Source organism: Coregonus clupeaformis, chromosome 12 (genome assembly GCF_020615455.1).
Source record: "Coregonus clupeaformis isolate EN_2021a chromosome 12, ASM2061545v1, whole genome shotgun sequence".
Taxonomy (NCBI): domain Eukaryota; kingdom Metazoa; phylum Chordata; class Actinopteri; order Salmoniformes; family Salmonidae; genus Coregonus; species Coregonus clupeaformis.
In genome coordinates, this window is record NC_059203.1 from 10862216 (window position 1) to 10886764 (window position 24549).

Consider the following 24549-nt stretch of genomic DNA (forward strand, 5'->3'; position numbering starts at 1 on the left):
GGCCCAGCGGGTTGGCAGAGGAGGCCGCCAGGTTACGGGGGCCACTGGTCGAAGAGGGGATGGAAGGTGTAGAGGCACGGCGAGAGGTACTGGGGTGTGTTACCAGTCCGGTCCGGCCCGTTCCAGATCCCTGCGTAGGGCCAGTGGTGTGTGCCCCCAGTACGGTCCGGCCTGTCCCTGCTCCCCGCACCAGGCCAATGGTGCGAGTCTCCAGCCCGGTCCGGCCCGCTCCTGCTCCCCGCACCAAGCCTATGGTGCGCGTCGCCAGCCCGGCCCGGCCTGCTCCTGCACCCTGCACCAAGCCAATGGTGCGCGTCGCCAGCCCGGCCCGTCCTGTTCCTGCTCCCCGCACCAAGCCAATGGTGCGCATCGCCAGCCCGGTCCGGCCCACTCCTGCTCCCCACACCAAGCCAGTGGTGTGCGTCGTCAGCCTGGCACGGCCCGTGCCTGTTCCACCGGTGCCTGGTCCGGCACCGGTCAGATGCTTCACGCCGGAGCTAGAGCAATCCGCTCCACCAGTGTGCAGTCCAGCTCCGGCCAGCGGGGCCAGACCGGACCAGGGATACTTTGGGAGTTTGGAGAGGGAGCGGGGATCAGGCCCGGAGCCGGATCCGCCGCCTAGGCGGAGTGCCCACCCGGTCCCTCCCCTGTGGTATTTGGTTGGCGCGGTCGGAGTCCGCGCCTTTAGGGGGGGGTACTGTCACGCCCTGGCTCTGGGGACACTGTTATGTTGAACCAGGGTGTGTAGATTTCTGTGTAGTTCTAGGTGTTTCATTTCTATGTTGGCCAGTGTGGTTCTCAATCAGAGGCAACGAGTGTCAGCTGTGGCTGGTTGTCTCTGATTGGGAACCACATTTAAACAGGCTGTTTTCCCACAGTAGTTGTGGGATCTTGTTCTAGTTGGTTTTGTGTTAGACCGTGGACTGTCACGTTATCGTTTTGTTGTTTTGATCGTGTATTCACTAAATAAAGAGTATGTTCGTCTTCAACGCTGCGCCTTGGTCCTCCTCTCTTACCGACGAGCGTGACAAAAACCCTCACAAACTTTTACAGATGCACAATTGAGAGCATCCTGTCGGGCTGTATCACCGCCTGGTACGGCAACTGCACCGCCCACAACCGCAGGGCTCTCCAGAGGGTGGTGCAGTCTGCACAACATATCACCGGCGGCAAACTACCTGCCCTCCAGGACACCTACAACACCCGATGTCACAGGAAGGCCAAAAAGATAATCAAGGACAACTACCACCTGAGCAACTGCCTGTTCACCCCACTATCATCCAAAAGGCGAGGTCAGTACAGGTGCATCAAAGCTGAGACCAAGAGACTGAAAAACAGCTTCTATCTCAAGGCCATCAGACTGTTAAACAGCCATCACTAGCACAGAGAGGCTGCTGCCTACATTCAGACTTGAAAATCACTGGCCACTTTAATAAATGGAACACTAGTCACTTTAATAATGCCACTTTAATAATGTTTACATATCTTGCATTACCCCTCTCATATGTATATAATGTATTCTATACTATCTATTGCATCTTAGCCTATGCCTCTCTGACAATGTCATTGCTCATCCATATATTTATATATTCTTATTCCATTCCTTTACTTAGATTTGTGTGTATTAGGTATTTGTTGTGGAATTGTTAGATATTACTTGCTAGATATCGCTGCACTGTCGGAACTAGAAGCACAAGCATTTCGCTACACTCGCAATAACATCTGCTAACCATGTGTATGTGACCAATAAATTTGATTTGATTTCAGGCAAACGTCTGCACTTTAACATATTGTTTCTACCCCAAGTTCCACGGTGTTCACGGGTGTCAAGAGTGTTGTGTCCTCCATATTTTAGCTGAATAAAAATAGTCCCTTCTCCACAGTCAGACACACTTTTTTTTTGAGAATAGTGGAAATATAAAAGGCATGAAAAAAATAAACAAATTCTCCCAGTCCACAAGGTGGCATTCCGCCCCTTCAGATGGCACTTTACGGGAGACTAGCTGTCTGTGTCAACCAATGGTGCACATCCACAGTGTTGCCCTGGATTATGCCAACAGTGACGTCGGGGTGCAGGCTACAATTTGCTTATTTGATTTTTATGTTAGAGGCCCCGGACGGCTGGTATAGAAGGGGTGGGACTTTGCATCCCTTTTTAGACCTGCATGCCCTAAACAAGCACATCAGGGTCTTCAAATTCAGAATGTTCACAAACAGCCAAACAGCCGGTTGTTAAAGTCAGATTGGGTCATCTCCATCGACCTAAAGGACGCATACTTTCAAGTGGCCATATATCCCCCTCACAGGAAGTTACTGAGGTTCCATTTCGAGACTTGTAGCCTATGAGTTCTGGTTTTCCATTTCGGGCTTTCCCTCTCACCTCACACTCTCACTAAAGTTCTCTGGGGTCTCCCAGATATGGGAAATGTTCTGGGTGCTCTGTTAGGAATGGATACTCTCACACGCCAGTGGAATCTAACCCTCCTTTACGCGTGGACCTGATTCAGCCCGTGCTGGAAGGGTGTGTCGGGAGGGTGCGTTGTTGATCCTGGTGGCACCCTGTTGGCCCAAACGACCTTGGTTTGCAGAGATCATGTGCCTTTTAGGCGGGGACCTGTGGCAACTCCCGTTGCACAGGGATCTGTTGTGCCAGGCACTCGGGCAGGTGTAGCATCTGCAGCCGGATATTTGGAGTATGTGGGCTTGGCCCCTGAAAGGTCCAGTCTGATGGCAAGGGGTTTACCTCTGAACGTTATTGCTACTATACAGTCCGTAAGGGCACCCTCCACGAGAGGGTTGTATGGGTATAAGTGGCGGGCGTTCGAGCTTTGGTGCCAAAATAAAGGAATTGTTCGTTTTCATAGCTCTCTGGTGGATATTGTAATGCTCCTACAGGGGCTTTTCGAGCAGGGCCATTCATTCTCCACCCTGTAGGTGTATATGGCAGCTATTTCAACGTGTCATGTGGGAATTGATGATGCCAATCCAGGGGCTCATCCCCTGGCTGTGCAGTTTTCAAAAGGTATGCGCCATCTCAGGCCGGTTTCTAAACCTACTGCACCCACTTGAGATTTGGCTTTGGATGTGCTGTGTGAGGCCCGCTTTGAACCGATGGAGTCTGTGGATCTGAAGATTCTCTCTTACAAGACCACCCTGCTCGTGGCTTTGGCCTCAGCTAAAAGTGTGGGAGATCTCCACGCGTTATCCGTTCACCCCTCAAGTATGAAGTTCGCCCTTGGCGACTCTAAGTTGACATTGCGTCCTAAAGCTTTTTAGCTTTTTCCCTTTTCGCTTCCTTGGTTTGCTTCTGAGGAGCAGCGGAGGGGGGGTTACATGCTGTGTGTCTGGTAAGAGCGTTACACATGTACATTGAGCGGACCAGGGCTGGTTTCCAATAGTGATGGAACTTAGGCTTAGGAGTGTTTTAATGATGCATCTGAAAGTAACGGCCGAAGATGTCACACCCGTTTCCCAAAACACCACGCAGTGCACTCATTACAAACTTAAACTTAACTGTGTTGGCAGGAGCTGTCCCGTGCTGAAAATTATTCCAGAATATACACTGCTCAAAAACATAAAGGGAACACTAAAATAACACATCCTAGATCTGAATGAATGAAATAATCTTATTAAATACGTTTTTCTTTACATAGTTGAATGTGCTGACAACAAAATCACACAAAAATTATCAATGGAAATCAAATTTATCAACCCATGGAGGTCTGGATTTGGATTCACCCTCAAAATTAAAGTTGAAAACCACACTACAGGCTGATCCAACTTTGATGTAATGTCCTTAAAACAAGTCAAAATGAGGCTCAGTAGTGTGTGTGGCCTCCACGTGCCTGTATGACCTCCCTACAACGCCTGGGCATGCTCCTGATGAGGTGGCGGATGGTCTCCTGAGGGATCTCCTCCCAGACCTGGACTAAAGCATCCGCCAACTCCTGGACAGTCTGTGGTGCAACGTGGCGTTGGTGGATGGAGCGAGACATGATGTCCCAGATGTGCTCAATTGGATTCAGGTCTGGGGAACGGGCGGGCCAGTCCATAGCATCAATGCTTTCCTCTTGCAGGAACTGCTGACACACTCCAGCCACATGAGGTCTAGCATTGTCTTGCATTAGGAGGAACCCAGGGCTCTGTCACGTCTGTCACATGCTCAGTGTGAACCTGCTTTCATCTGTGAAGAGCACAGGGCGCCAGTGGCGAATTTGCCAATCTTGGTGTTCTCTGGCAAATGCCAAACGTCCTGCACGGTGTTGGGCTATAAGCACAACCCCCACCTGTGGACGTCGGGCCCTCATACCACCCTCATGGAGTCTGTTTCTGACCGTTTGAGCAGACACATGCACATTTGTGGCCTGCTGGAGGTCATTTTGCAGGGCTCCGGCAGTGCTCCTCCTGCTCCTCCTTGCACAAAGGCGGAGGTAGCAGTCCTGCTGCTGGGTTGTTGCCCTCCTACAGCCTCCTCCACGTCTCCTGATGTACTGGCCTGTCTCCTGGTAGCGCCTCCATGCTCTGGACACTACGCTGACAGACACAGCAAACCTTCTTGCCATAGCTCGCATTGATGTGCCATCCTGGATGAGCTGCACTACCTGAGCCACTTGTGTGGGTTGTAGACTCCGTCTCATGCTACCACTAGAGTGAAAGCACCGCCAGCATGCAAAAGTGACCAAAACATCAGCCAGGAAGCATAGGAACTGAGAAGTGGTCTGTGGTCACCACCTGCAGAACAATTTCTTTATTAGGGGTGTCTTGCTAATTGCCTATAATTTCCACCTGTTGTCTATTCTATTTGCACAACAGCATGTGAAATTTATTGTCAATCAGTGTTGCTTCCTAAGTGGACAGTTTGATTTCACAGAAGTGTGATTGACTTGGAGTTACATTGTGTTGTTTAAGTGTTCCCTTTATTTTTTTTAGCAGTGTATATAGTAGATAGGCTAAAGAGCTCATTGTAGCTCATCTTTTTTTATAATTTTTTTTACACAATAGTTTTCCCATAAAGTGAAGAAATGTTCTGTAGCCTAATATGTATTTAAGTGTTTGTATTATGTTTGCCATGTGTTATGTATTCTAAGTGTTTTCTTGTGCTATTTGTATGCAATGTTGGATTATGTAAATTCTGCATTACTTCAGTTTGTGTAAACTGTGAGCAAGAATGAATGAAGCCAAAGACAAAGTCACTCGTTCTTGGTGCTCCTTTAGTAAAGTTAGATCAAAGCTGAATCAATGTCTGCAAGATCACATTATGATTAATTAGTATTTTACATAACAGAACCAAATATAATACTGTATGTTGGGCTCCAGAGTGGCGCAGTGGTCTAAGGCACTGCATCGCAGTGCTAACTGTGCCACTAGAGATCCTGGTTCGAATCCAGGCTCTGTCGCAGCCGGCCGCGACCGGGAGACTCATGGGCGGCGCACAGTTGTCCAGGGTAGGGGAGGGAATGGCCGGCAGGGATGTAGCTCAGTTGATAGAGCATGGGTTCGATTCCCACGGGGGGCCAGTATAAAAAAATATGTATTCACCAACTGTAAGTCGCTCTGGATAAGAGCGTCTGCTAAATGACGTAAATGTAAATGTATGTACCAAACTTTTGACTGGTAGTGTATATGGTGCTCCATCACCAATTTTTTTTTACTACACCACTGGAATTGAAGCAATCGCATGCACACATAGGAGGTCCCATGAAAAAAAAACGTGCCCCCCCCAAATGCTCATCCAACTGATTTGTTCCGGCCCTGTGTAGCCTAATGACAGGCAAGAATTGAGCTTCAAGTAGGACTACAGATAAATAATTAGGCTAGACTACACGTTAAGCAATGTTGCCATATACCTAATATGTTAATCTTTAGGTTATTGGTTAAGCTATAGTGAAATGCGTGAGCTTTCAGATAATAGTAGCCTATAGGCCTAATAGATACGAATATTGAAGCGGCTCAGGTGTAGCCTAATGGCTTAATACTAGGTAGTTGAATCGATTGCACATGTGAAAGTGATGTCAATATCAATCAATCAATCAATTTTATTTTATATAGCCCTTCTTACATCAGCTAATATCTCGAAGTGCTGTACTTCGTAATATGTAGCCTAATTTATTGATTATATAATCTCGGGTTTCATTTTTTAAAAATCCTTACTTCACTTGTTAAAACATTGCAAACTTTTTAGTAAATCTTCATTCTATGTTTAGCTGAGATTTTCTGTGTGTAAATGTCACGGATTCTGCCGAGACTGCCCTTCCTTCTGGCTCGGGCAGGCTTCGGCGTTCGTCGTCACCGGAGTACTAGCTGCTGCCGCTCTATGTTATATGTTTCTATGTTCACTTGATTGTTGTCTGTTGTTGCACACCTGTTCCCCATTATGTTAGTTTGTCTGCCTATTTAACCTGTTCACGTCCACTGTTTGGTGTTCGTGTTTATTGTATGGTACGAGTGTCATTATTGTGAGCGGGTTTTGCGCCTCCTTTGATGTTTTGGAGGATTTTCCTTGTATTTCTTTACTACTCAGTCACCGCTTCGCCATCTGGGTCCAGTGGGATTCGGCTCTCGCTCCCGAGGGCTTATGACGGAACACCTGCTGGGTGCCAGGGATTTCACCTCCAGGTCGAGCTGTCCCCGGCCACCATTCACACGGCGCCCTCGGGATACGAGAGCATGTCCGCCCTCATCTCCTGTCTATCGGGGAAGGCGCTGGAATGGGCCAACGCCGAGTGGGGAGGAATAGACTCACACGTCACCCTCTTCTGGTCATCCTGGCATCGGTCGGACAGTGACCTGTCTTAGTGGGAAGTACTGGTGGCCCACCTTAGCCAAGGACGTGAGGGTTTATGTTTCCTCCTGCTCGGTGTGCGCCCAGTGTAAGGCTTCTAGACACCTGCCTAGAGGGAAATTACAACCACTACCCGTTCCACAACGACCGTGGTCCCACCTATCGGTGGATTTTATGACTGATCTTCCTCCCTCAAGGGGCAACACAACCATCCTGGTCGTTGTGGAGCGGTTTTCTAAGTCCTGTCGCCTCCTTCCTCTGTCCGGACTCCCTACGGCCCTACAAACTGCCGAGGCACTGTTTACACACGTCTTCCGGCACTACGGGGTGCCTGAGGATATAGCGTCTGATCGGGGTCCCCAGTTCACCTCAAGGGTGTGGAGGGCGTTCATGGAACGGTTGGGGATCTCGGTTAGCCTTACCTCAGGTTTTCACCCCGAGAGTAATGGGCAGGTGGAGAGAATTAACCAGGAGGTGGGTAGGTTTCTGAGGTCGTATTGCCAGGACCGGCGAGGGGAGTGGTCGGTTTTCCTACCCTGGGCAGAGATGGCTATAAACTCCAACCACCACTCCTCAACTGACCTCACACCATTCCAGTGTGTGTTAGGTTATCAGCCGGCCCTGGCACCGTGGCATCAGAGCCAGATCGAGGTACCTGCGGTGGGCGAGTGGGTTCGGCGCTCGCAGGACACCTGGGACGCTACACATGAACGCCTGCAGCGGGCCAGCAGGCGTCAGAAGGCGAGCGCTGACCGCTACCGCAGTGAAGCTCCGGTGTATGCACCGGGGGACCGGGTCTGGCTCTCGACCCGAAACCTGCCCCTTCGCCTGCCCTTCCGGAAGTTGGGTAGGCGGTTTGTGGGCCCATTTAAAGTCCTGAGGAGATTGAACGAGGTACTGTATGTTATAGGTTACAACTTCCTGTTAATTATCGTATTAACCCCTCGTTCCATGTGTCTCTCCTCAGGCCGGTGGTAGCTGGTCCACTCCAGGAATCTGAGATATGGGAGGGTCGTCCGCCCCCACTGGACATCGAGGGGGCACCGGCGTACTCGGTCCGTTCCATCCTGGATTCGAGGCGTCGGGTGGGGGGCCTGCAGTATCTCGTGGAGTGGGAGGGGTACGGTCCGGAGGAGCGGTGCTGAGTTCCTAGGAGGGATATCCTCGATCCCTCCTTGTTGAGAGAATTCCATCAGAACCATCCCACTCGCTCCGCGTCGCGTCCTCCTGGCTGTCACAGATTCTGCTGAGACTGCCCTTCCTTCTGGCTCGGGCAGGCGTCGGCGTTCGTCGTCACCGGAGTACTAGCTGCTGCCGCTCTATGTTATATGTTTCTATGTTCACTTGATTGTTGTCTGTTGCACACCTGTTCCCCATTATGTTAGTTTGTCTGTCTATTTAACCTGTTCACGTCCACTGTTTGGTGTGCGTGTTTATTGTATGGTACTAGTGTCATTATTGAGAGCGGGTTTTGCTCCTCTTTTGTTGTTTTCCGTGTATTTCTTTACTACTCAGTAAAGTGGTTCTTCATCTCATTCTGTGTCCTGCACTTGACTCTGGCCTACCGCATTCCACCGACATTCGTGACAGTAAATTGACGCGGGAGGGCAAACGGTGATCTAATGAAGCACTTAGCTGTTCCACAAGTGGTCTGAGACAGGCATTAGATTACAAGCGTTTTCAAGTGCAACGTTAATAAAGACGGTTTTGGGAAATGGCTCGGAAATTTTAAGATGCTCTTATGAAGGTCCTAACAATGAATTTAGAATTAAGATGCTTTTGGGGTGTCTGTCTGTGTGACCAACTTGTCTGTTTTGCTAATCCGGCTACGCAGCGTCTCTCCCACTGGATTGTGGAGGCTATTTCTCTGGCATATGACAGCAAAAGGCAGGGATTGTGTACGTGCCCACTCCACCATGTGTCTGGCGGCATCTTGTTGTGTAGAGGGTTGCCTGTTGGAGTTATTGTGCTGCACCGAGTTGGGCAACACCACACTTGTGAGGTTTTATTGCTTGGATTTCACTGCCCCTAGTGTAGCCCACAGTGTGCTTACGACTGGGGCAGGAGAGGGTCATTAGGCACCGCACAGATTGCGCAATACCAGGTACCAACCTGTTGGGTTGGAACTCTGTGTGGTCTGCCATGGGCCATTTCATTTGGTGTCCACTGGGGTCGGCTTAGGGCTTGATTTCATGTCCCCATAGCTGTTGTACCGAGTTGATCTACTGAAAGGGAACGTACAGATATTACTATAACTACTGTTCCATGAAGGAGGAAAACGAGGCACAACACCTGTTTGGCCCCGTGCCGCCCAGTTCTGGGCTCGGTGAAGAGTGGTACTGAATTGAAGGAATGAATCAGTGCCTCAGGTTTATCACCTGTGGAGGGCGGGGCTTCCGGTGAGGCAGTAGAGGGTGCTAGTACGTGAACTCCCCCATAGCTGTGTTGTACCTTGTTTCCCTCTTTCAGGGAACAGTAGTATGTTTTTTTCCCCTACTTAGTATTACACTAGAAAATCTAAATGCCAAAGAAGTGGACCACAAGGTTATTCTTTGTGAGTCAGTTCATAAGCTACTGATATTTGTCATATAAATCCATTTATAAGCAGGATTTAAATGAGTCAGAATTGGGATGATAAAGTGCACAGTCATTCCTGGAACTATACCACTATGTCCCTAATCCCCTTTTTAAGCACATATTTTTGCTCAAAGGTTGGACTGCCAAAAGCATTTTGGTCTGTTCTCACATACAGTATACTTACTGTACAGTATGGCTACAGATACTGTAAAAGGTCTCCATGCCAAAACCCAACATGATCACTATTTAAAAATCAGAGTTTATTTTTGTTTGGCATGAACACATTTTATGGATTAATCGTAGGTCAAAAATGATCAGGCGATTCATTGATAACAAACAAAAATAAATCCATGTTTCGCTGCAGTAGAAACGTGCATTATATATATTTTGATTAATCAAAATGAGATTCATAGGGCAAAAAAACATGAACATCCACATGCAAATGAAAGTGTTACAATTGTATTGATTGATTCCAGCATACCATCTTTCCATGCAGTTTTTTCTTACAAATGCAATGTAAGGATAGAACAAGCTGATAAAAGTAAGGTGACAATGTGCCGAACATAGGAAAGACTCAATAGATGGGATAGCTGACAACATCACGAAAACGATGTGCGCGCTTCCATGGGGCAGAAGTCAGCGTGTTGTTGTGATTCTGGATGGCCAGATTGTTAGAAAGAATTACAAGAAACTGCCATGTGGGGCTTGTTATTGATACCATGTCTTGTTTTGAGGTGTTTTGACTGATGTCATGTCAATGCTCATATGGCTAAATTTAGCTAACTAGCCAACCAACAACTGTAGCGATGTATTTGAGAGACAACAAGTTCTCATTGTGCAAATGTATTTATGTTTTCAAGAGACTAAATATAGTTTAGATGTTGTCAACAATCCAAGCCAACCCTGTCTGTTTTGCCCCATGGTTGCACAGGCGTCGGTTTGTTGCTAAACAACCAGCCCCTCTATTACTGTGCCACAATACATTAAATGTGTACAGTATAATATGTTTAAGGTCAGGTTACCAACTGTATAAAAAGGATGAATATATACAATGCCATTATTTGACATGGAAATCAAAGAAAACGTTCTGTACAAGAGTTGACATCAATGGGTGTACCTCTTTTGCAATGCATCAAGGTATTGTCCACTCACTGTCCTCCAGCAATGTGCTCTTTCAATATATCAGTATTAAATATAGGCTACAGACCCAAACAGGACCGTCATCCTGCACATTCATGTGTCTTTCCCATGTATGAGTTCAGTTAGTTTGAGAAAGTCGGCCTATGGGCTATACGGACCACATTGTATGTATTCAGTCCTGGTGCATCGAAGCCAGGGGACAGACCCCGCTTGTCAAACACATAAAAGTTAAAGAGCTGCCCGTCTTGGGCCTCAAGAGAGACAGAGGCGGTGCTGACCCGCAAGACACAGGGGTACTCTTTCTCAAACACCACCCTGAACACCCTGTCCACCAGGTAGTTCAGCTTTATTGTCCGATATGTCTCTGGGATCAGGTCCTCAATCTGGGGTCCAAACTGCTGCATGATCAGAACCCCATCTGCCCCAGCTTTGATCTCATAGAAGGTGATGTTTCCATAGGTGAAGAAGCCTATGTAAGGGTCTGGATTAGGGGGAGGGATGAGGATCTTCTTGGACTCCCGGAACGCCCTCTCCATGGCGGGTATTATGTGGCTGTAAGCCTTGGCCAACACATCCTGGTTTTGAGGTCTGGTGCCAGCCATCAGCACCACCAGGCCCAGCTTGAGCCTGGGCACCAGTGAGAAGGTGGCTGAGTAGCCGTCTAGGTCTCCGTCTTTACGCACCACCTCGTAGCCCAACTGCTCATTCACCTCCCATGGTGTGCCAGTGCGGTTGGCAAAGTAGTCCTTATCACAGCGGAACAGAGGGGTCAGCATGATCTTCAGGGTGTCGGGCTCCAGGAGCTTGCGATGGTAGGCCCCCAGCAGCATCATAGCCAGCTTGGCAAGGTCAGCGGCAGTGGAGAACATCTGGCCTGAGGGGCGGTACCAGCCCAGGTCATACAAAGGGGCTGGCTGGCCATTGGAGTAGACGCCCACAGCCATCTGGCTGTGGATCCCTGGGGTGATGTCGAAGCCTGTATCCTCCATCCCCAGCCGGTCCAGGATGTTATCATTGATCCAGCGCTGGTAGTCCATGCCCACCACCTTCTCAGCCATGACGTGGGCCAATAAGGAGAAGGCTAGGTTACTGTAGTGGCATCTGCAAAACACAGAGCAGCAGAGTGGGAAGTCATTCTGATAGGGCAGACTGCAGGGTTAATACAGCCCACAGGAGTGATGGAATTAAACACCTGAGCCGTCTATTTACATCCAAATGAGTGTAGCAAATATGTTCCATTATATTACACACAGCAAATATTGACAATGTTAACTGGCACAAGGACACGCACAACATTTGAATTACTATATTGCTCTTCTGATTTAGAGCGATGGGAATGACTAAGGTCTTACTTGGTGCCAGGGTCTGCAACGAGGACATCGTCTTGCAGCAGATTTACTGCAGTCTGTGTTTTCCCCTTCCACAGCAGGTTAGTGGCTCTAAGTCTTCTGGGTAGACCTGCAGTTGACAAAATACAAAATGTTTAGTGTTTACGTCTAAAGAAAAGCAAATACATTAATTTAGCTAGTATGACAAATGAAGCTCACGCCAATTTCAAATAATTTGAACTGAAATGGGGTCCTCAACTTTTATTCTATCATGTCATCTGCAGTGTATATCACTGATCATTTCATTTAATGTACAGCAGAAATCCATCAGTATCAAAGTCTGGTCTGAAACATCAAATACTCTCCTCAATGAATTATTGAGTTCAACCTTCATGCCTCAATTATCAAAGTGACATAATCAAATCAAACCTACGTTTGAAAGCAAGGTATTGTAGGGTGTCATATTGAAGTAACAGGCTTGGATTTTGTGGTGTAATATGCTAATTAAAATACATACTATTCTGTAGAAGGTGTATGTCACTTCACATTGGCCTGTATATTTGTGTAGATGATACCATTACCAAGGTTTTTTTCAATTCAGAGTGTCAACCATCAATAAGTGTGACTCATCGTCCCTCAGCACTTCACATGATCTATTTCTGATGATAAGCAGATGCAGTGACAATCTAAACAGTTTCTGTAATGTCAGAGGTGTTTACCACCTCAGAAGGAAATCTGGAAACCTGCTTAGAGGTTTAAGGGCTCTGACTAGAGTTTGCAGTTTGGTGGCATTTGAATTAAATCAATTAAAAATATCATAAACATCACATTAAAGTGGCTATTTTGGTCATAATATTCTGATACTGTTCAACACTGCAGCTAAGCACATTAGGCACACAACGGGTTTCCCCTCACAGTCGTGTAATGGGTCGGCATGACCTGGTTTCCGATCCCAGGTGGGATGTGGGGATGAGGTCCGTATCTCACCTGAGAGCTGGCTGGCCATCCTGCGCAGGGTGACAGAGGAGGAGCGGATCTGAACCTCTCCACTGTCCAGAAAGATCAGACCGTCTGTCACGTACTTGAGCTCAGAGTCCCGTGACTTGCCCAGAGGGTTTTTAATGGTGAAGTTCTCCACATATTTCTCCAGCGGGTCATCCAGAGAGGCAATCTTCCCATCCTCCCACAGCCTGTATAGCATCAGCGTTGGGAAGATCTTTGAAAGGCTGGCGATCCTGTAGGGCAGGAATCAAACAGGTATGTATTACTACTGTAAATCCCCCAATGCCTGCAAAAAGCTTTTAATGAAATTAACAAACACTATGGCACACATGCACAAATTAATAGAGTACTATTCTTCTTTTCAGAGGATTAACTTATTGTAACATCCTTTCATTTTCACATGCACTCTCCAAAGCTTTCTACACTCAGGCTTTTGACGTCACATTGTTTTCTCTGCCTCATACCCCAGACATTCTTGCAACACCATCATTTTATACTCCATTAAATATTTAGGACTAACTTATTCCTTGCCACCCATTCTGAAACTAACTGCAGCTCTTTGGTAAGTGTTGCAGTCATTTCAGTCGCTGTGGTAGCTGACGTGTATAGTGTTGAGTCATCTGCATACATAGACACACTGGCTTTACTCAAAGCCAGTGGCATATCGTTAGTAAAGATTTAAAAAGTAAGGGGCCTAGACATCTGCCCTGGGGAATTCCTGATTCTACCTGGATTTTGTTGGAGAGGCTTCCATTAAAGAACACCCTCTGTGTTCCGTTAGACAGGTAACTCTTTATCCACAATATAACAGGGGGTGTAAAGCCATAACACATACGTTTTTCCAGCAACAGACTATGATCGATAATGTCAAAAGCTGCACTGAATTTTAACAAAACAGACCCCACAATCTTTTTTAAATACATTTCTCTCAGCCAATCATCAGTCATTTGTATAAGTGCTGTGCTTGATGAATGTCCTTCCCTATAAGCATGGTGAAAGTCTGTTGTCAATTTGTTTACTGTAAAATGGCAATTTGGACATTATTTGGAAGGGCACACACTTGTCTACATAAGGTCCCACAGTTGACAGTGCATGTCAGAGCAAAAACCAAGTCATGAGGTCGAAGGAATTGTCTGTAGAGCTCTGAGACAGGATTGTGTTGAGGCACAGATCTGGGGAAGGGTATCAAAACATTTCTGCAGCATTGAAGGTCCCCAAGAACACAGTGGCCTCCATCATCCTTAAATGGAAGAAGTTTGGAGCCACCAAGACTCTTCCTAGAGCTGGCCGCCTGGCCAAACTGAGCAATCAGGGGAGAAGGTCCTTGGTCAGGGAGGTGACCAAGAACCCGATGGTCACTCTGACAGAGCTCCAGAGCTCATACCCAAGAAGATTCGAGGCTGTGATAGCTGCTAAAGGTGCTTCAACAAAGTACTGAGTTAATGGTCTGAATATTTATGTAAATGTGATATTTCAGTTTTATATTTTTTATAAATTTGCACACAATGCTTTGTCATTATGGGGTACTGTGTGTAGATTGATGAGGGGGAAAAAAACCATTTAATCCATTTTAGAAAAAGGCTGTAACGTAACGAAATGTGGAAAAAGTCAAGGGGTCTGAATACATTCCGAATGCACTGTCTCTACCACAAAAGGTTTAAAGGTAGACTCAACGAGATGACATTGCAGGCACAAAGCAAACACATAGGCTGTTTACACAGGCAGCCCAATTTAGATATTTTGCCAATTATTTGCATATCTGATACCTATATGATATTTTCCCTAATGTGTAAACAGCAAGAAAAATATTTTGCACTACTGATTTATACCACCTCCATATTAAGTTTCAATTTTTTTTGCACATGACCTGCCATTACCATGACAACCACCTCAAAAGTTAAAGGATCAGTAACAGAACATTAACATTGCAAAAAGTACCACATTGTAGCAGCGTGAAGAGCACCCGTTCACATGCACAGATACTCTGTGTGACTGTGTGAGAGCGAAGTCTTGCATCGCACTCATTTAAATATCTTCGGAGCTGTTCGTTGCAGCGTCATCTCACTGAGTCTACCTTTAAGTAAAGCACTAAAGCAAAGTCACATGACTTTAACAGCTCTCAATTCATTTGGTAACAGTATATAAAAGTTGTTTTATATTTACTTTATTTATTTATTTTTAATATTTTTTCCATTTTTTTCATTTTTTTTCCATTATTTTTTTTTGTTAAAAATAAATGCACTGTTGGTTAAGGGCTATAAGTAAGCATTTCACTGTAATGTCTGCACCTGTTGTATTCGGCGCATGTGACCAATAAAATTTGATTTGATTTGATTTGATTTGTAATGGTCACTCTAACTCTAAATTGACGTGTGACATCAATCCCTCTATCAAGAGCAGCAAGAAAGCTGCGACTGATAGGACATTCACATGCTCAGAGCACATAGTACGTCATACAATGTAATAGCGTTCTGATTGCAAGCTAATGCAATCGGACAATGGAATAACACGCATGTCCCCAAATCGAGAAATTAATAAGAAAGGGTTAAAGGTGCTTATCATTAATGACCATGACACCAAAATTACAAGCTTCGAACTCTGTGTGAACCTTAAACATCTAGTGGTTTGGGTCATAAACAGACCTGTCTTGGTCATCACCCTGGAGGGCCCAAAGAGCCCTGAGATCTCTGCTGCTCCTTACCTATAGATGGTGTACTCATTGGGTGGAGCTGAGAGTGGATCACTTCCGTTCCTCTTGCCAAAGTTACCAGTCCACAGAACGGTGTCATTGAAAATCACAATGGCCGACAAAGAGGGAAGACTGGCAGGGTTGACACTATGGCGCAGCAGTGTGTCCACCTGAGTGAGAACATAACACTTATCAGCATTTATATTGACTACTATAGCTGTAAACAGTACAACACAGAAGTTCTTACTGAGAAACAAATTGATTCACAGACCCTCCCTCAAGGTTGTGCTGTAGTTTCAGTAAACAAGAAGTTCAAAAGTTACCCTGGGTCTTGAAGACTTGAAGGCACTCTGTGGACAAAAATAGCCTGCTTCCAATTGATTTGTTGTGATGGAGGTGCATTTACTGTCAAGGCTTGACAGATGCTGAATGAACTGTCATTATTCTTAACTCTCACAGGTAATAGGCAGATGGAATGACTTTATACAATGGACACTGTTAGAATGACAATCTATCTTATAAATTTATGTCACTCTGTTTTTACGAGGGCCAAAGCAGTTATGTCTTACTGTATGCAGTGATATTCGGTTCTGTATAAAAGATACAAGGATTTCCAATGTGTTTTTGTCATTCTGAGGACATTGTTAATAGGATTCCAATGGGAATTTCAACACTCATCCATAACAGACCGCTGCTTGTATGGATATGTGCTGGGACTGGTAGGACTGCTCTCCTCTCCTCTCTGTTTTGTCGAATGCCCTTCATTGTCTGAATGATGTTAATGCAGGAACGGGTCACGTTCAACTCAGTTGCCAGAGGCTTCTTTATCAAACATACTTTCTTTATCAAACATATTTATCTGCATGGTAATACATCCCCTCTGGGGGAGTGTGTCCAGGCAATTGTTATAAAGCATTATCACTAACACATGTTCCCTGTTCTTAGTTGGACATGAGCAGAATGTGCATAGTCTGGATGGCCCAAGGGAGCTCTTACCTTCTCCAGTGCCTCTTTCAGGGTAGGGATAGGGTGTTCCAGGGGGAGAGGCTCAGGGAAGCGTGGGCACATCCGTTCTGATTTGGCATTGCCTCCCATGCCTTCATCTGGCAGAGAGACAGAGAGAGATATAGGAAGAAGGGGAAATTAAGCAAGGGGAAAGAAGTTGGGTGTTTATTGATATTCACACTTGATATTGCTGCAGTAATATGTATGACATGACAAGGAGACGAACACAATGTGCCATAATGGACTTGCACAGGACTTCATTAATCACCTGAGTTCCCATGTCTGTAGGCTACCACAAACGATCCAATTTGCACACAAACACATACAGTCATAAAGGTGATTCATTCTGAACGCACTGTGAATTTTGAATGAGCAGTTAAAGGAGACTTTAATTTAACTAACTACACAGGATTAGATCTAGCCTGTATAGTTCCTAGAGTTACTATAGTAAATAGGCCCATAGGCACACCTTATGTTCATGAATTCAGATCCATTATCAGATCATACAGGCATGGTGTGCTACAGAAAATAATAAATGTGTAAGAAGCAGCACTTCAGTTAAGGAATGCAACTAAAGCCTCTGTAGCTCAATTGGTAGAGCATGGCGCTTGTAACGCCAGGGTAGTGGGTTCGATCCCCAGGACCACCCATACGTAAAAATTTATGCACACATGACTGTAAGTCTGCTAAATGGCATATTATTGTTATTATTAAAGCCTATGGGTAAAGATGACTACTAAATTTGGAAAATAAAACCATTGACTACAGTTTATATTTCCCTATAATATTTAATTTCTCAAATGGTTGCAACAAAAACATTTAGCAAATAAGAACTTAAGGGGAAAGTACAGTAGCATCTCTCACTGTAGTCAGAAATAGGTGGACAATTTAAAAACACTTTCAGCACTACAGTAGGTTGCTTCACTGTGAGCACTGTTGTGGGAAATTATTTGATGAATTATTTCCTGTATTTGATTTTGTTATCTACTGTAACGTTGATTATGAATAGTATGTAATAAAAAAAATTACATGAGCGGAGAGATGCTGACAGAGGCATTCCCCTCATTTGGGGAAACCAGAGTTAACCATTTATTTTAAGTACCCTGTTAAAACCCCATGCTAACATAGTGTTAATGCCATGTTTGGTTAGGTAATTTTCTCCTGTTAGTCTATAATTATCTGTTATAACTGACTACTGATGATCATTTTACTTTGACCTTTGACCCGTTTAAGTGCTGATGTTATACTTTCTTGTAATCTCTGCCGACAGTGGCTAAGCCCAATGTCTGAGTTGGAGTCTTTAAGAAGATTTAGTGACCTTGTTGACAGAACAGTTGTCTGCCGATAGTGGAGGCCAGTTAGACATTTTTCTGTGATCTAATGCTGGATGTTGTCTCCCTGTTGCAACTTGTATCAAACCAGAATGATTTTGATTGACTTCATCCACGACTGCTCTTCTCTTTTATTCACCTGAAAATCCCTATTACAAGCACTGTCTGTCTTTAGCATTCTAATCCATTGACCACCCACAGAAAACAGCTAATAGGATTTCACAATCACACCTCAGACAACTGGCAATGACTTGCTGGGAAGCACTTCAATGTTTCCTCATGTGGCTCCCAGGCAAATAAATCCATTCTGAAGGGAGAACTGCCATGTGTTGGAACTTTTCTCTATTTCCCTAAAACAAATTGACTTTCTACCTCATTTCTAGAGCTTTCTTTGTGTGCAAAATCTCCTATTGCTCAATGAAGTTCTGGATCCATGCGTGTTAATAGAAGAGATGAAGAGATGCTAGAAAGAGGAACAGAACCGGATTGAGGAGCTCCACCCTCTCTCTTTGCAAGTTACGTGTGAAATATCTTATCCTACTCATCCCATTCCTTCCCGACAGATTCTATGGTACCAGTTATGTTTATGTAGATCTGTCCATGAGAGATTACATGTAAAGATACTGTTACCAGTAATTATAAGCTCTGAGTAATCTTAACCCATTTACCTCAGACACAATGTAACAAAACCACAAGAGATTAACAGGCTGAAATGTTTAGAGTGAATTGATGCTGTTCACTGCATAGTATGTTGAATTGCTTCATGTCCTGTCATTATTTTCAGTTTGGTACTAATGTTTTCATGGACAAGGTTGAATGCAGGGAGTGAGCCTTACCTGGCAGTAACTTTGGCAGCTGGTACTGCCAGAGGAAACATCCTGTCATGACCAGGGAGAGCAACAGGAAGAACACCATGCCCAGCTGAGTCCATTTCACCTTCATCTTCTTGGTCTTGGTGAGCCCCTCAATAGCAGCAGCAGGGGCAGGCTGAAACACGCGCGCGCGCGCACACACACACACACACGATTAGGGATGGGCCTCTAGAATGCTAAGAGATCAACAGGAATGAGGGGTTTGATAATGTGGCATATGTCATTTTAGAACATTATTGAGCTAAAATGCTGAATTACAGTACATACATTACTTAGATAACAATCACAATCAAGACTACTTACAACTTGACAAGGATGCATTAAGGGCAGGCAGAAGATAATACAACTCTCTCTCTCTCACTGACTAAGCATCTGAACAATCCACTCAGCGCCATGGACCACCAACTCCCAAACTCCAATAGTGGTTGATGTTCTTCCCTGAAGGTTTCACTGTACAGGGTTATGGCACAGACAAGGCTTCCCATTCCCACATCTCCTCACTGGCTGTGCCATAATCCTGGCCATCAGCACTCCTCTGACAATTAAATTTCCTCTCTGACAACCATGGGCCTCTGACATCATAATCCCCAGATTTACTCCACTAAAGCCCATCCGAGCGGGAGGGGAAATCTTAATCTCTAATCCCCCATGAATCAATTCACTTCAGTCCAGTTTCCACCACTGCTGGGACCTAGCAAGTAGTCCCGGCTGAAAAACATAGCGTCTACTCAACCCTTACAGGAGGAGGGTATGTTTGCCTCATGAGGCACCTTAGCGGGAACATGAGTTGACAAGGGAAGTCACATAGGCACACCGAGTTAGAGCGCTCCAGTGGATTAAGATGTTAAGAGAAGGACACTGACTGAGACAGTTTAGGAAGGAATACAACTTCACTCTCTCTATTCCATAGCTAACAGTCACACAACACACACACTGTACACATAGGCTGCATCCTGTACAGTACAACTATGCATAGTGTATGGGTGTATGTTCCATGGCTATGATTCATTCATTGATTAATTGATCTCTTTGTGTGGCTCAGGCCTAAGGTCATTGTATCAGGTGTCAGTGGGTCGATCGTGGGCCTGAGCCTGCTGGGGGCGAACAGGGAGTTCCTAGGATTACTGTCAGGCTTGGCTGCAGGGAGCGGTAACCACCACTATATAAAGACTAAATACAGACACCTTGCTCTAGGAAATGAATGGAGCATGTGTTTGCATTAGATTTAGCTCAATAATCAATAAAATAATTACTGTTTTTGTAATCAATTAGGAATGGTTGTATCTTTTTACATTTCTTTATTATTTAAAAACATTTTAAATGTTTAAACAGGGATTGGCTGTTTTCATTAAATAGATAATTGTGTTTTGATTAAACAGGGAATGGGCTTCTCAAGGTTCAGAAAAAAAGTAGAACTTACATAACTTATCTTACTCAGCGATTACCATCTCTCATAGATATTACTCAAGTTTCATCACATTTTATGTCAATCATTTAATCTTTCTATATTCAGCTAGAATGATAGATGTTTTGTTAGCTGTGGAAGGCTGTGAACTATTGTAGGCCCAGTAATGTATTCTGATATACATAGGACTAATGATGCTACAGAAAGAGAGAACGTGTGAAAGTAAGATGGAGTTGATCCTGATTGCATAACCAGCTGATGGCTGTGGAACACTCAGCTGTCCCATTTGGACGGAGTCAGGAGATGTGGTGAGTAATCGGCGCAGAATCAGATAAGCTCCAGCGCAGACATACAAATGACCTGCAGTCTCCCACTGAGGAAGTGTGTGTGTAGTGTTGTATATAAGCCTTTACCTGCTGTGGCTGAACTCCATCCAAAGATGTCTCTCTCAGCACTTTGCTGCCTGTCTTCCCCATGACTCATGAGCACATTCTGAAACATGAAAAGACGTCTACATCAGACAGGAATTTTTTTTCTCGCTTTAGCAGAGAGATGTACCGAAAAGACATCACTATAGGTTTAATATCTGTATGATATAAGTATATTAATAGAGGTGTATGGCAAGACATCTAGAGGATCATTTTTTATAAATCATTCAAGACATCCAATAAAAAACACTTGCAGATAGTCAATAGCAAACTGGGCGGATGGAATATCAAACAAATAGATGAACACATCAAATAAGATAGTAAGGCAGGCCTTATATAAGTGAACTATGAAGCCATCTCGTCTAGACTTCCTCTTTTTTCTGAAAGTGTGAAGAGTGCAGGTGTGCAGTCTGGCACAAGAAGGTTATAATTAAAGCTGACTAAGTCACTCCTGAAATTACACCAAGCTGTCAAGCATAAAGAAATAACTAAACTGGTGTCTCAGCATAGAACAGCTCCCACCATAGATAAACACCCCTGTTGGTAGTAATGCAATTCACAGGTTTCCTGATAACGCCGTAGGCCGACCCCTCCTTCATCCATTTCCTCTTATGGCCTTGGATTGTCTTCTTAATAATATAATATGCCGTTTAGCAGACGCTTTTATCCAAAGCAACTTACAGTCATGTGTGCATAAATTTTTACGTATGGGTGGTCCCGGGGATCGAACCCACTACCCTGGCGTTACAAGTGCCATGCTCTACCAATTGAGCTACAGAGGACCACATGAAGCCATTGAGACCATTTATCTGAGGTAAAGCTGGTAAATTGCATGCTTGAGTGCTAGCCAGCAGCACTATTATTTTCAAGCTAATATTTTAAAGTGGAACTCAGGGCTCACAAGAATTCAACAACATTATGACTTTGAGGTACATGTCAAATGACATAATATAGCTTCATGTATTGGGTGATTGGGTGATATTGTCATTGTGTGTTAGACAAAACTATGTTTTTCCAACCCTGGATATGGACAGTTCGAGATTCTTAATTAATTTGCGAAACAAGCTTGCAACCTTTTGTACGTTAATATTTGTTGAATCCTGTAAATTATGTTGACCTGTTTAAGATGCATGGTCTTCAAAGGTTACAAAAGCCAGGTTACTTCCTGTTTGCCTCACACATCAACGACGTTGAGGTGGGCTGGGGTGATTCACATTGGAATAGATTATGTTACATGCGCAAACAAAGGGCTTTTGGTACATCTTGTGCTTGCCAATAAAACACATAGCCTACAGTTGAAATCTTTTGCATATTGACTTGTCTCCCATTCTTGTTGATTCTGTTGATCCAAATCCTGTTGATGGCCAATATTGGTTTACTTATACTGTCCAGGCATTGCTAGAAATGTTTTCCCCTCCAATGCTTTTAGTCAGCAGTATTAAGGTGTCCAATCATTTATCCCTTAGATGTTCTCAGCTCATATCCAAAGGGATAATTTCTTGCAGATCTGGTTTAGTTATAGTTGCATAATGTTTATGCAAATTATAATGCAGGCAGGTTTGGCAGCAGCCAAGTTACAGTATATGATATAATAATATAATAATAATAATAATAATAATTTCACCTTTATTTAACCAGGTAAGCCAGTTGAGAACAAGTTCTCATTTACAACTGCGACCTGGCCAAGATAAAGCAAAGCAGTGCGATAAAAAACAACAACACAGAGTTACATATGGGGTAAACAAAACATAAAGTCAAAAATACAACAGAATATATATATATATACAGTGTGTGCAAATGTAGCAAGTTATGTGGTCCTCTGTAGCTCAATTGATAGAGCATGGCGCTTGTAACGCCAGGGTAGTCGGGTCGATCCCCAGGACCACCCATACGTAAAAACGTTTGCACACATGACTGTAAGTCGCTTTGGATAAAAGTGTCTGCTAAATGGCATATTATTATGGAGGTAGGGCAATAAATAGGCCATAGTGCAAAATAATTACAATTTAGTATTAACACTGGAATGATAGATGTGCAAGAGATTATGTACAAATAGAGATACTGGGGTGCAAAATAAATAACAATATGGGGATGAGGTAGTTGGGTGGGCTAATTTCAGATGGGCTGTGTACAGGTGCAGTGATCAGTAAGGTGCTCTGACAACTGATGCTTAAAGTTAGTGAGGGAGATAAGCGTCAGACATTTTTGCAGTTCGTTCCAGTCATTGATGTAACATCAACAACATCATGTTTTCAACAACAATAATAAACAAACATTTTTAAAGAATAAATTCAGATTTAAAAGTAACATTTCAGATACTGTCGTTTATTTGACTGACGTCATTCACAGATCATGCTTTGCATTCAAAGTGAATATAACTGAGTAAAGCACTGCTCACTGATAAGCTTAGACCTACTCCTACAAGAAAATATGATAAACGGGACATGTGCACGCCATCTCACATAATCTTATTCATGCTCTTGAAAAGATGAGCCCATTAAGGAGCACATGCAGAAGCCATGTGAAGGGATGTTTACAAAGGAATGCTAAGCATTTTCTCTTCTGCTGCCAAGTGTTTTGATGTACCCACTAATAATAACTATGAATTCATACTATAGTAATGCCAGTGATGTCTTATTAACCATCTATAACTGAGTCACTGACTAGCTAGTGTAACATTTCAGATTTGTGATAGCAAAAGTAGGTTGTATAGTGTGTTCTATTTCTGTCAACACTTTTGATCATTATTAATCTACTCACATACTTCTTTTAATATTTTTTGCTTGTCTTGGGATTTGCATTTTCTCCTGGAAAAATGTATCTGACAATCCACATTAAATTATTTGAAACGTTGGACACCCGTCAATGTGCTCATTTGGCAAACATGATTACACCAGAATTCAAAATGTATTTTTTAAAATTCAGACTGGCTATCTGATGAACTTTGAATCAAATGTTTATCTAAATGTATTCAAGTCTGTGTGCACTTGCATAGAATGCAACCTAAATGCTCAAGACAGTATAATGATAATCTCTAACAATTGTTGAGCAATAGTTTACTGTGTGAATTATGATGCTCTATTGAATTATGAACCACTAAGAACAACTGCACTGACTGAAATGCTCTGTACAGTGTTTATTTTTTCAGTATTTGTTTTAGACTAAAAATACTTTTCCAGTTATAGAGGGCTACTATGTCTACATCATATATGTAATCATGTATAGCATGCATCAAACATAACATTATATTTATTGCATAAATATCCATCTAGTACATTCAATAAATGGACAACATTTTGTAAAAATAATAGCATATATTTTTCTAGATTATGAAATATAACCAACCATAGCTCTTTTCACCAAACATTACGACAATAAACTTTTCTTGTCGTGAGACACCAATAACCTTAGGTAAAGTAGTTATTCTTGTCCGTAAAACATCAGAACCCATCAATTATCCATAAACTTACCACAAATCCTGATTATGGGTAGTAGGTCTTGCCCCTCTTTTACCAGAATGGAAATGTAAAATATCCTGTGCTGTTGCTCTGTGTGTGTTTTGAAGATCACTGCAGCATCCTGACAGATGTTGGTATCATGGCCATGGCTAAATCCTGCTTGTATCAAACCCAGGATCCTGGATTATCTGCCACCGCCATCAGCGACATCTGCCATGCCAGGAAAATGGGTGCCCCTGCAGTAGGAGAATGTGTGGGAGAGTTAGTGTGAGTGATTGTGCATGTGTTGTGTGTTTGCTGGTGTATGTCTGTTTCAATAAGTAAGAAATAAAATGAGTTTGTAAGTGTGAGTTTTCGATGGCAGAAAAGTCCACCAAATAAAGGGACAATCTGGGCAACTAAAAAGGGTGGATGTCATGTCACTTTACCTGGCGAGTTCATGGCAGTCACTTAGGGAACTTGTATGGTCATAGAATACAAGGAGTCACAGGTGTAACAGTATCACTGTAATGTCATCTGTTGATCAGAATAAA

General features: G+C 44.0%; 1 protein-coding gene across 3 annotated transcripts; it reads right to left on the reverse strand.

Moving 5' to 3' along the window:
- Positions 1-10237: 10237 nt before the first annotated feature.
- LOC121577727 (putative beta-lactamase-like 1) lies at positions 10238-24117 on the reverse strand. Of its 3 annotated transcripts, XM_041891554.2 has the most exons (9): positions 24029-24117; positions 20544-20622; positions 18690-18840; positions 16514-16620; positions 15841-15867; positions 15530-15687; positions 12814-13061; positions 11851-11956; positions 10238-11599 (listed from the first exon to the last, which is right to left on the reverse strand). In XM_041891554.2, exons 2-9 carry the CDS (start codon positions 20604-20606, stop codon positions 10621-10623), a joined length of 1839 nt encoding a protein of 612 aa, XP_041747488.1. In that variant the 5' UTR covers positions 20607-20622; positions 24029-24117; the 3' UTR covers positions 10238-10620. The 3 variants fall into 3 exon arrangements, with proteins under 3 accessions (XP_041747488.1, XP_041747489.1, XP_041747490.1); XM_041891555.2 differs by lacking the exon at positions 15841-15867; XM_041891556.2 differs by lacking the exons at positions 20544-20622; positions 24029-24117 and adding an exon at positions 19029-20537.
- Positions 24118-24549: the final 432 nt, after the last annotated feature.

What these genes read in the sequence shown, in the direction of transcription:
- LOC121577727 (XM_041891554.2), bottom strand. Translation starts at nt 20,606, where the DNA reads ATGGGGAAGACAGGCAGCAAAGTGCTGAGAGAGACATCTTTGGATGGA. An exon ending in TGAAAGAGGCACTGGAGAAG is followed by an intron (nt 15,868 to 16,513) that starts GTAAGAGCTCCC and finishes TTTTGTCCACAG; the next exon opens with AGTGCCTTCAAGTCTTCAAG. An exon ending in GTTGCAGACCCTGGCACCAA is followed by an intron (nt 11,600 to 11,850) that starts GTAAGACCTTAG and finishes TGTGTTTTGCAG; the next exon opens with ATGCCACTACAGTAACCTAG.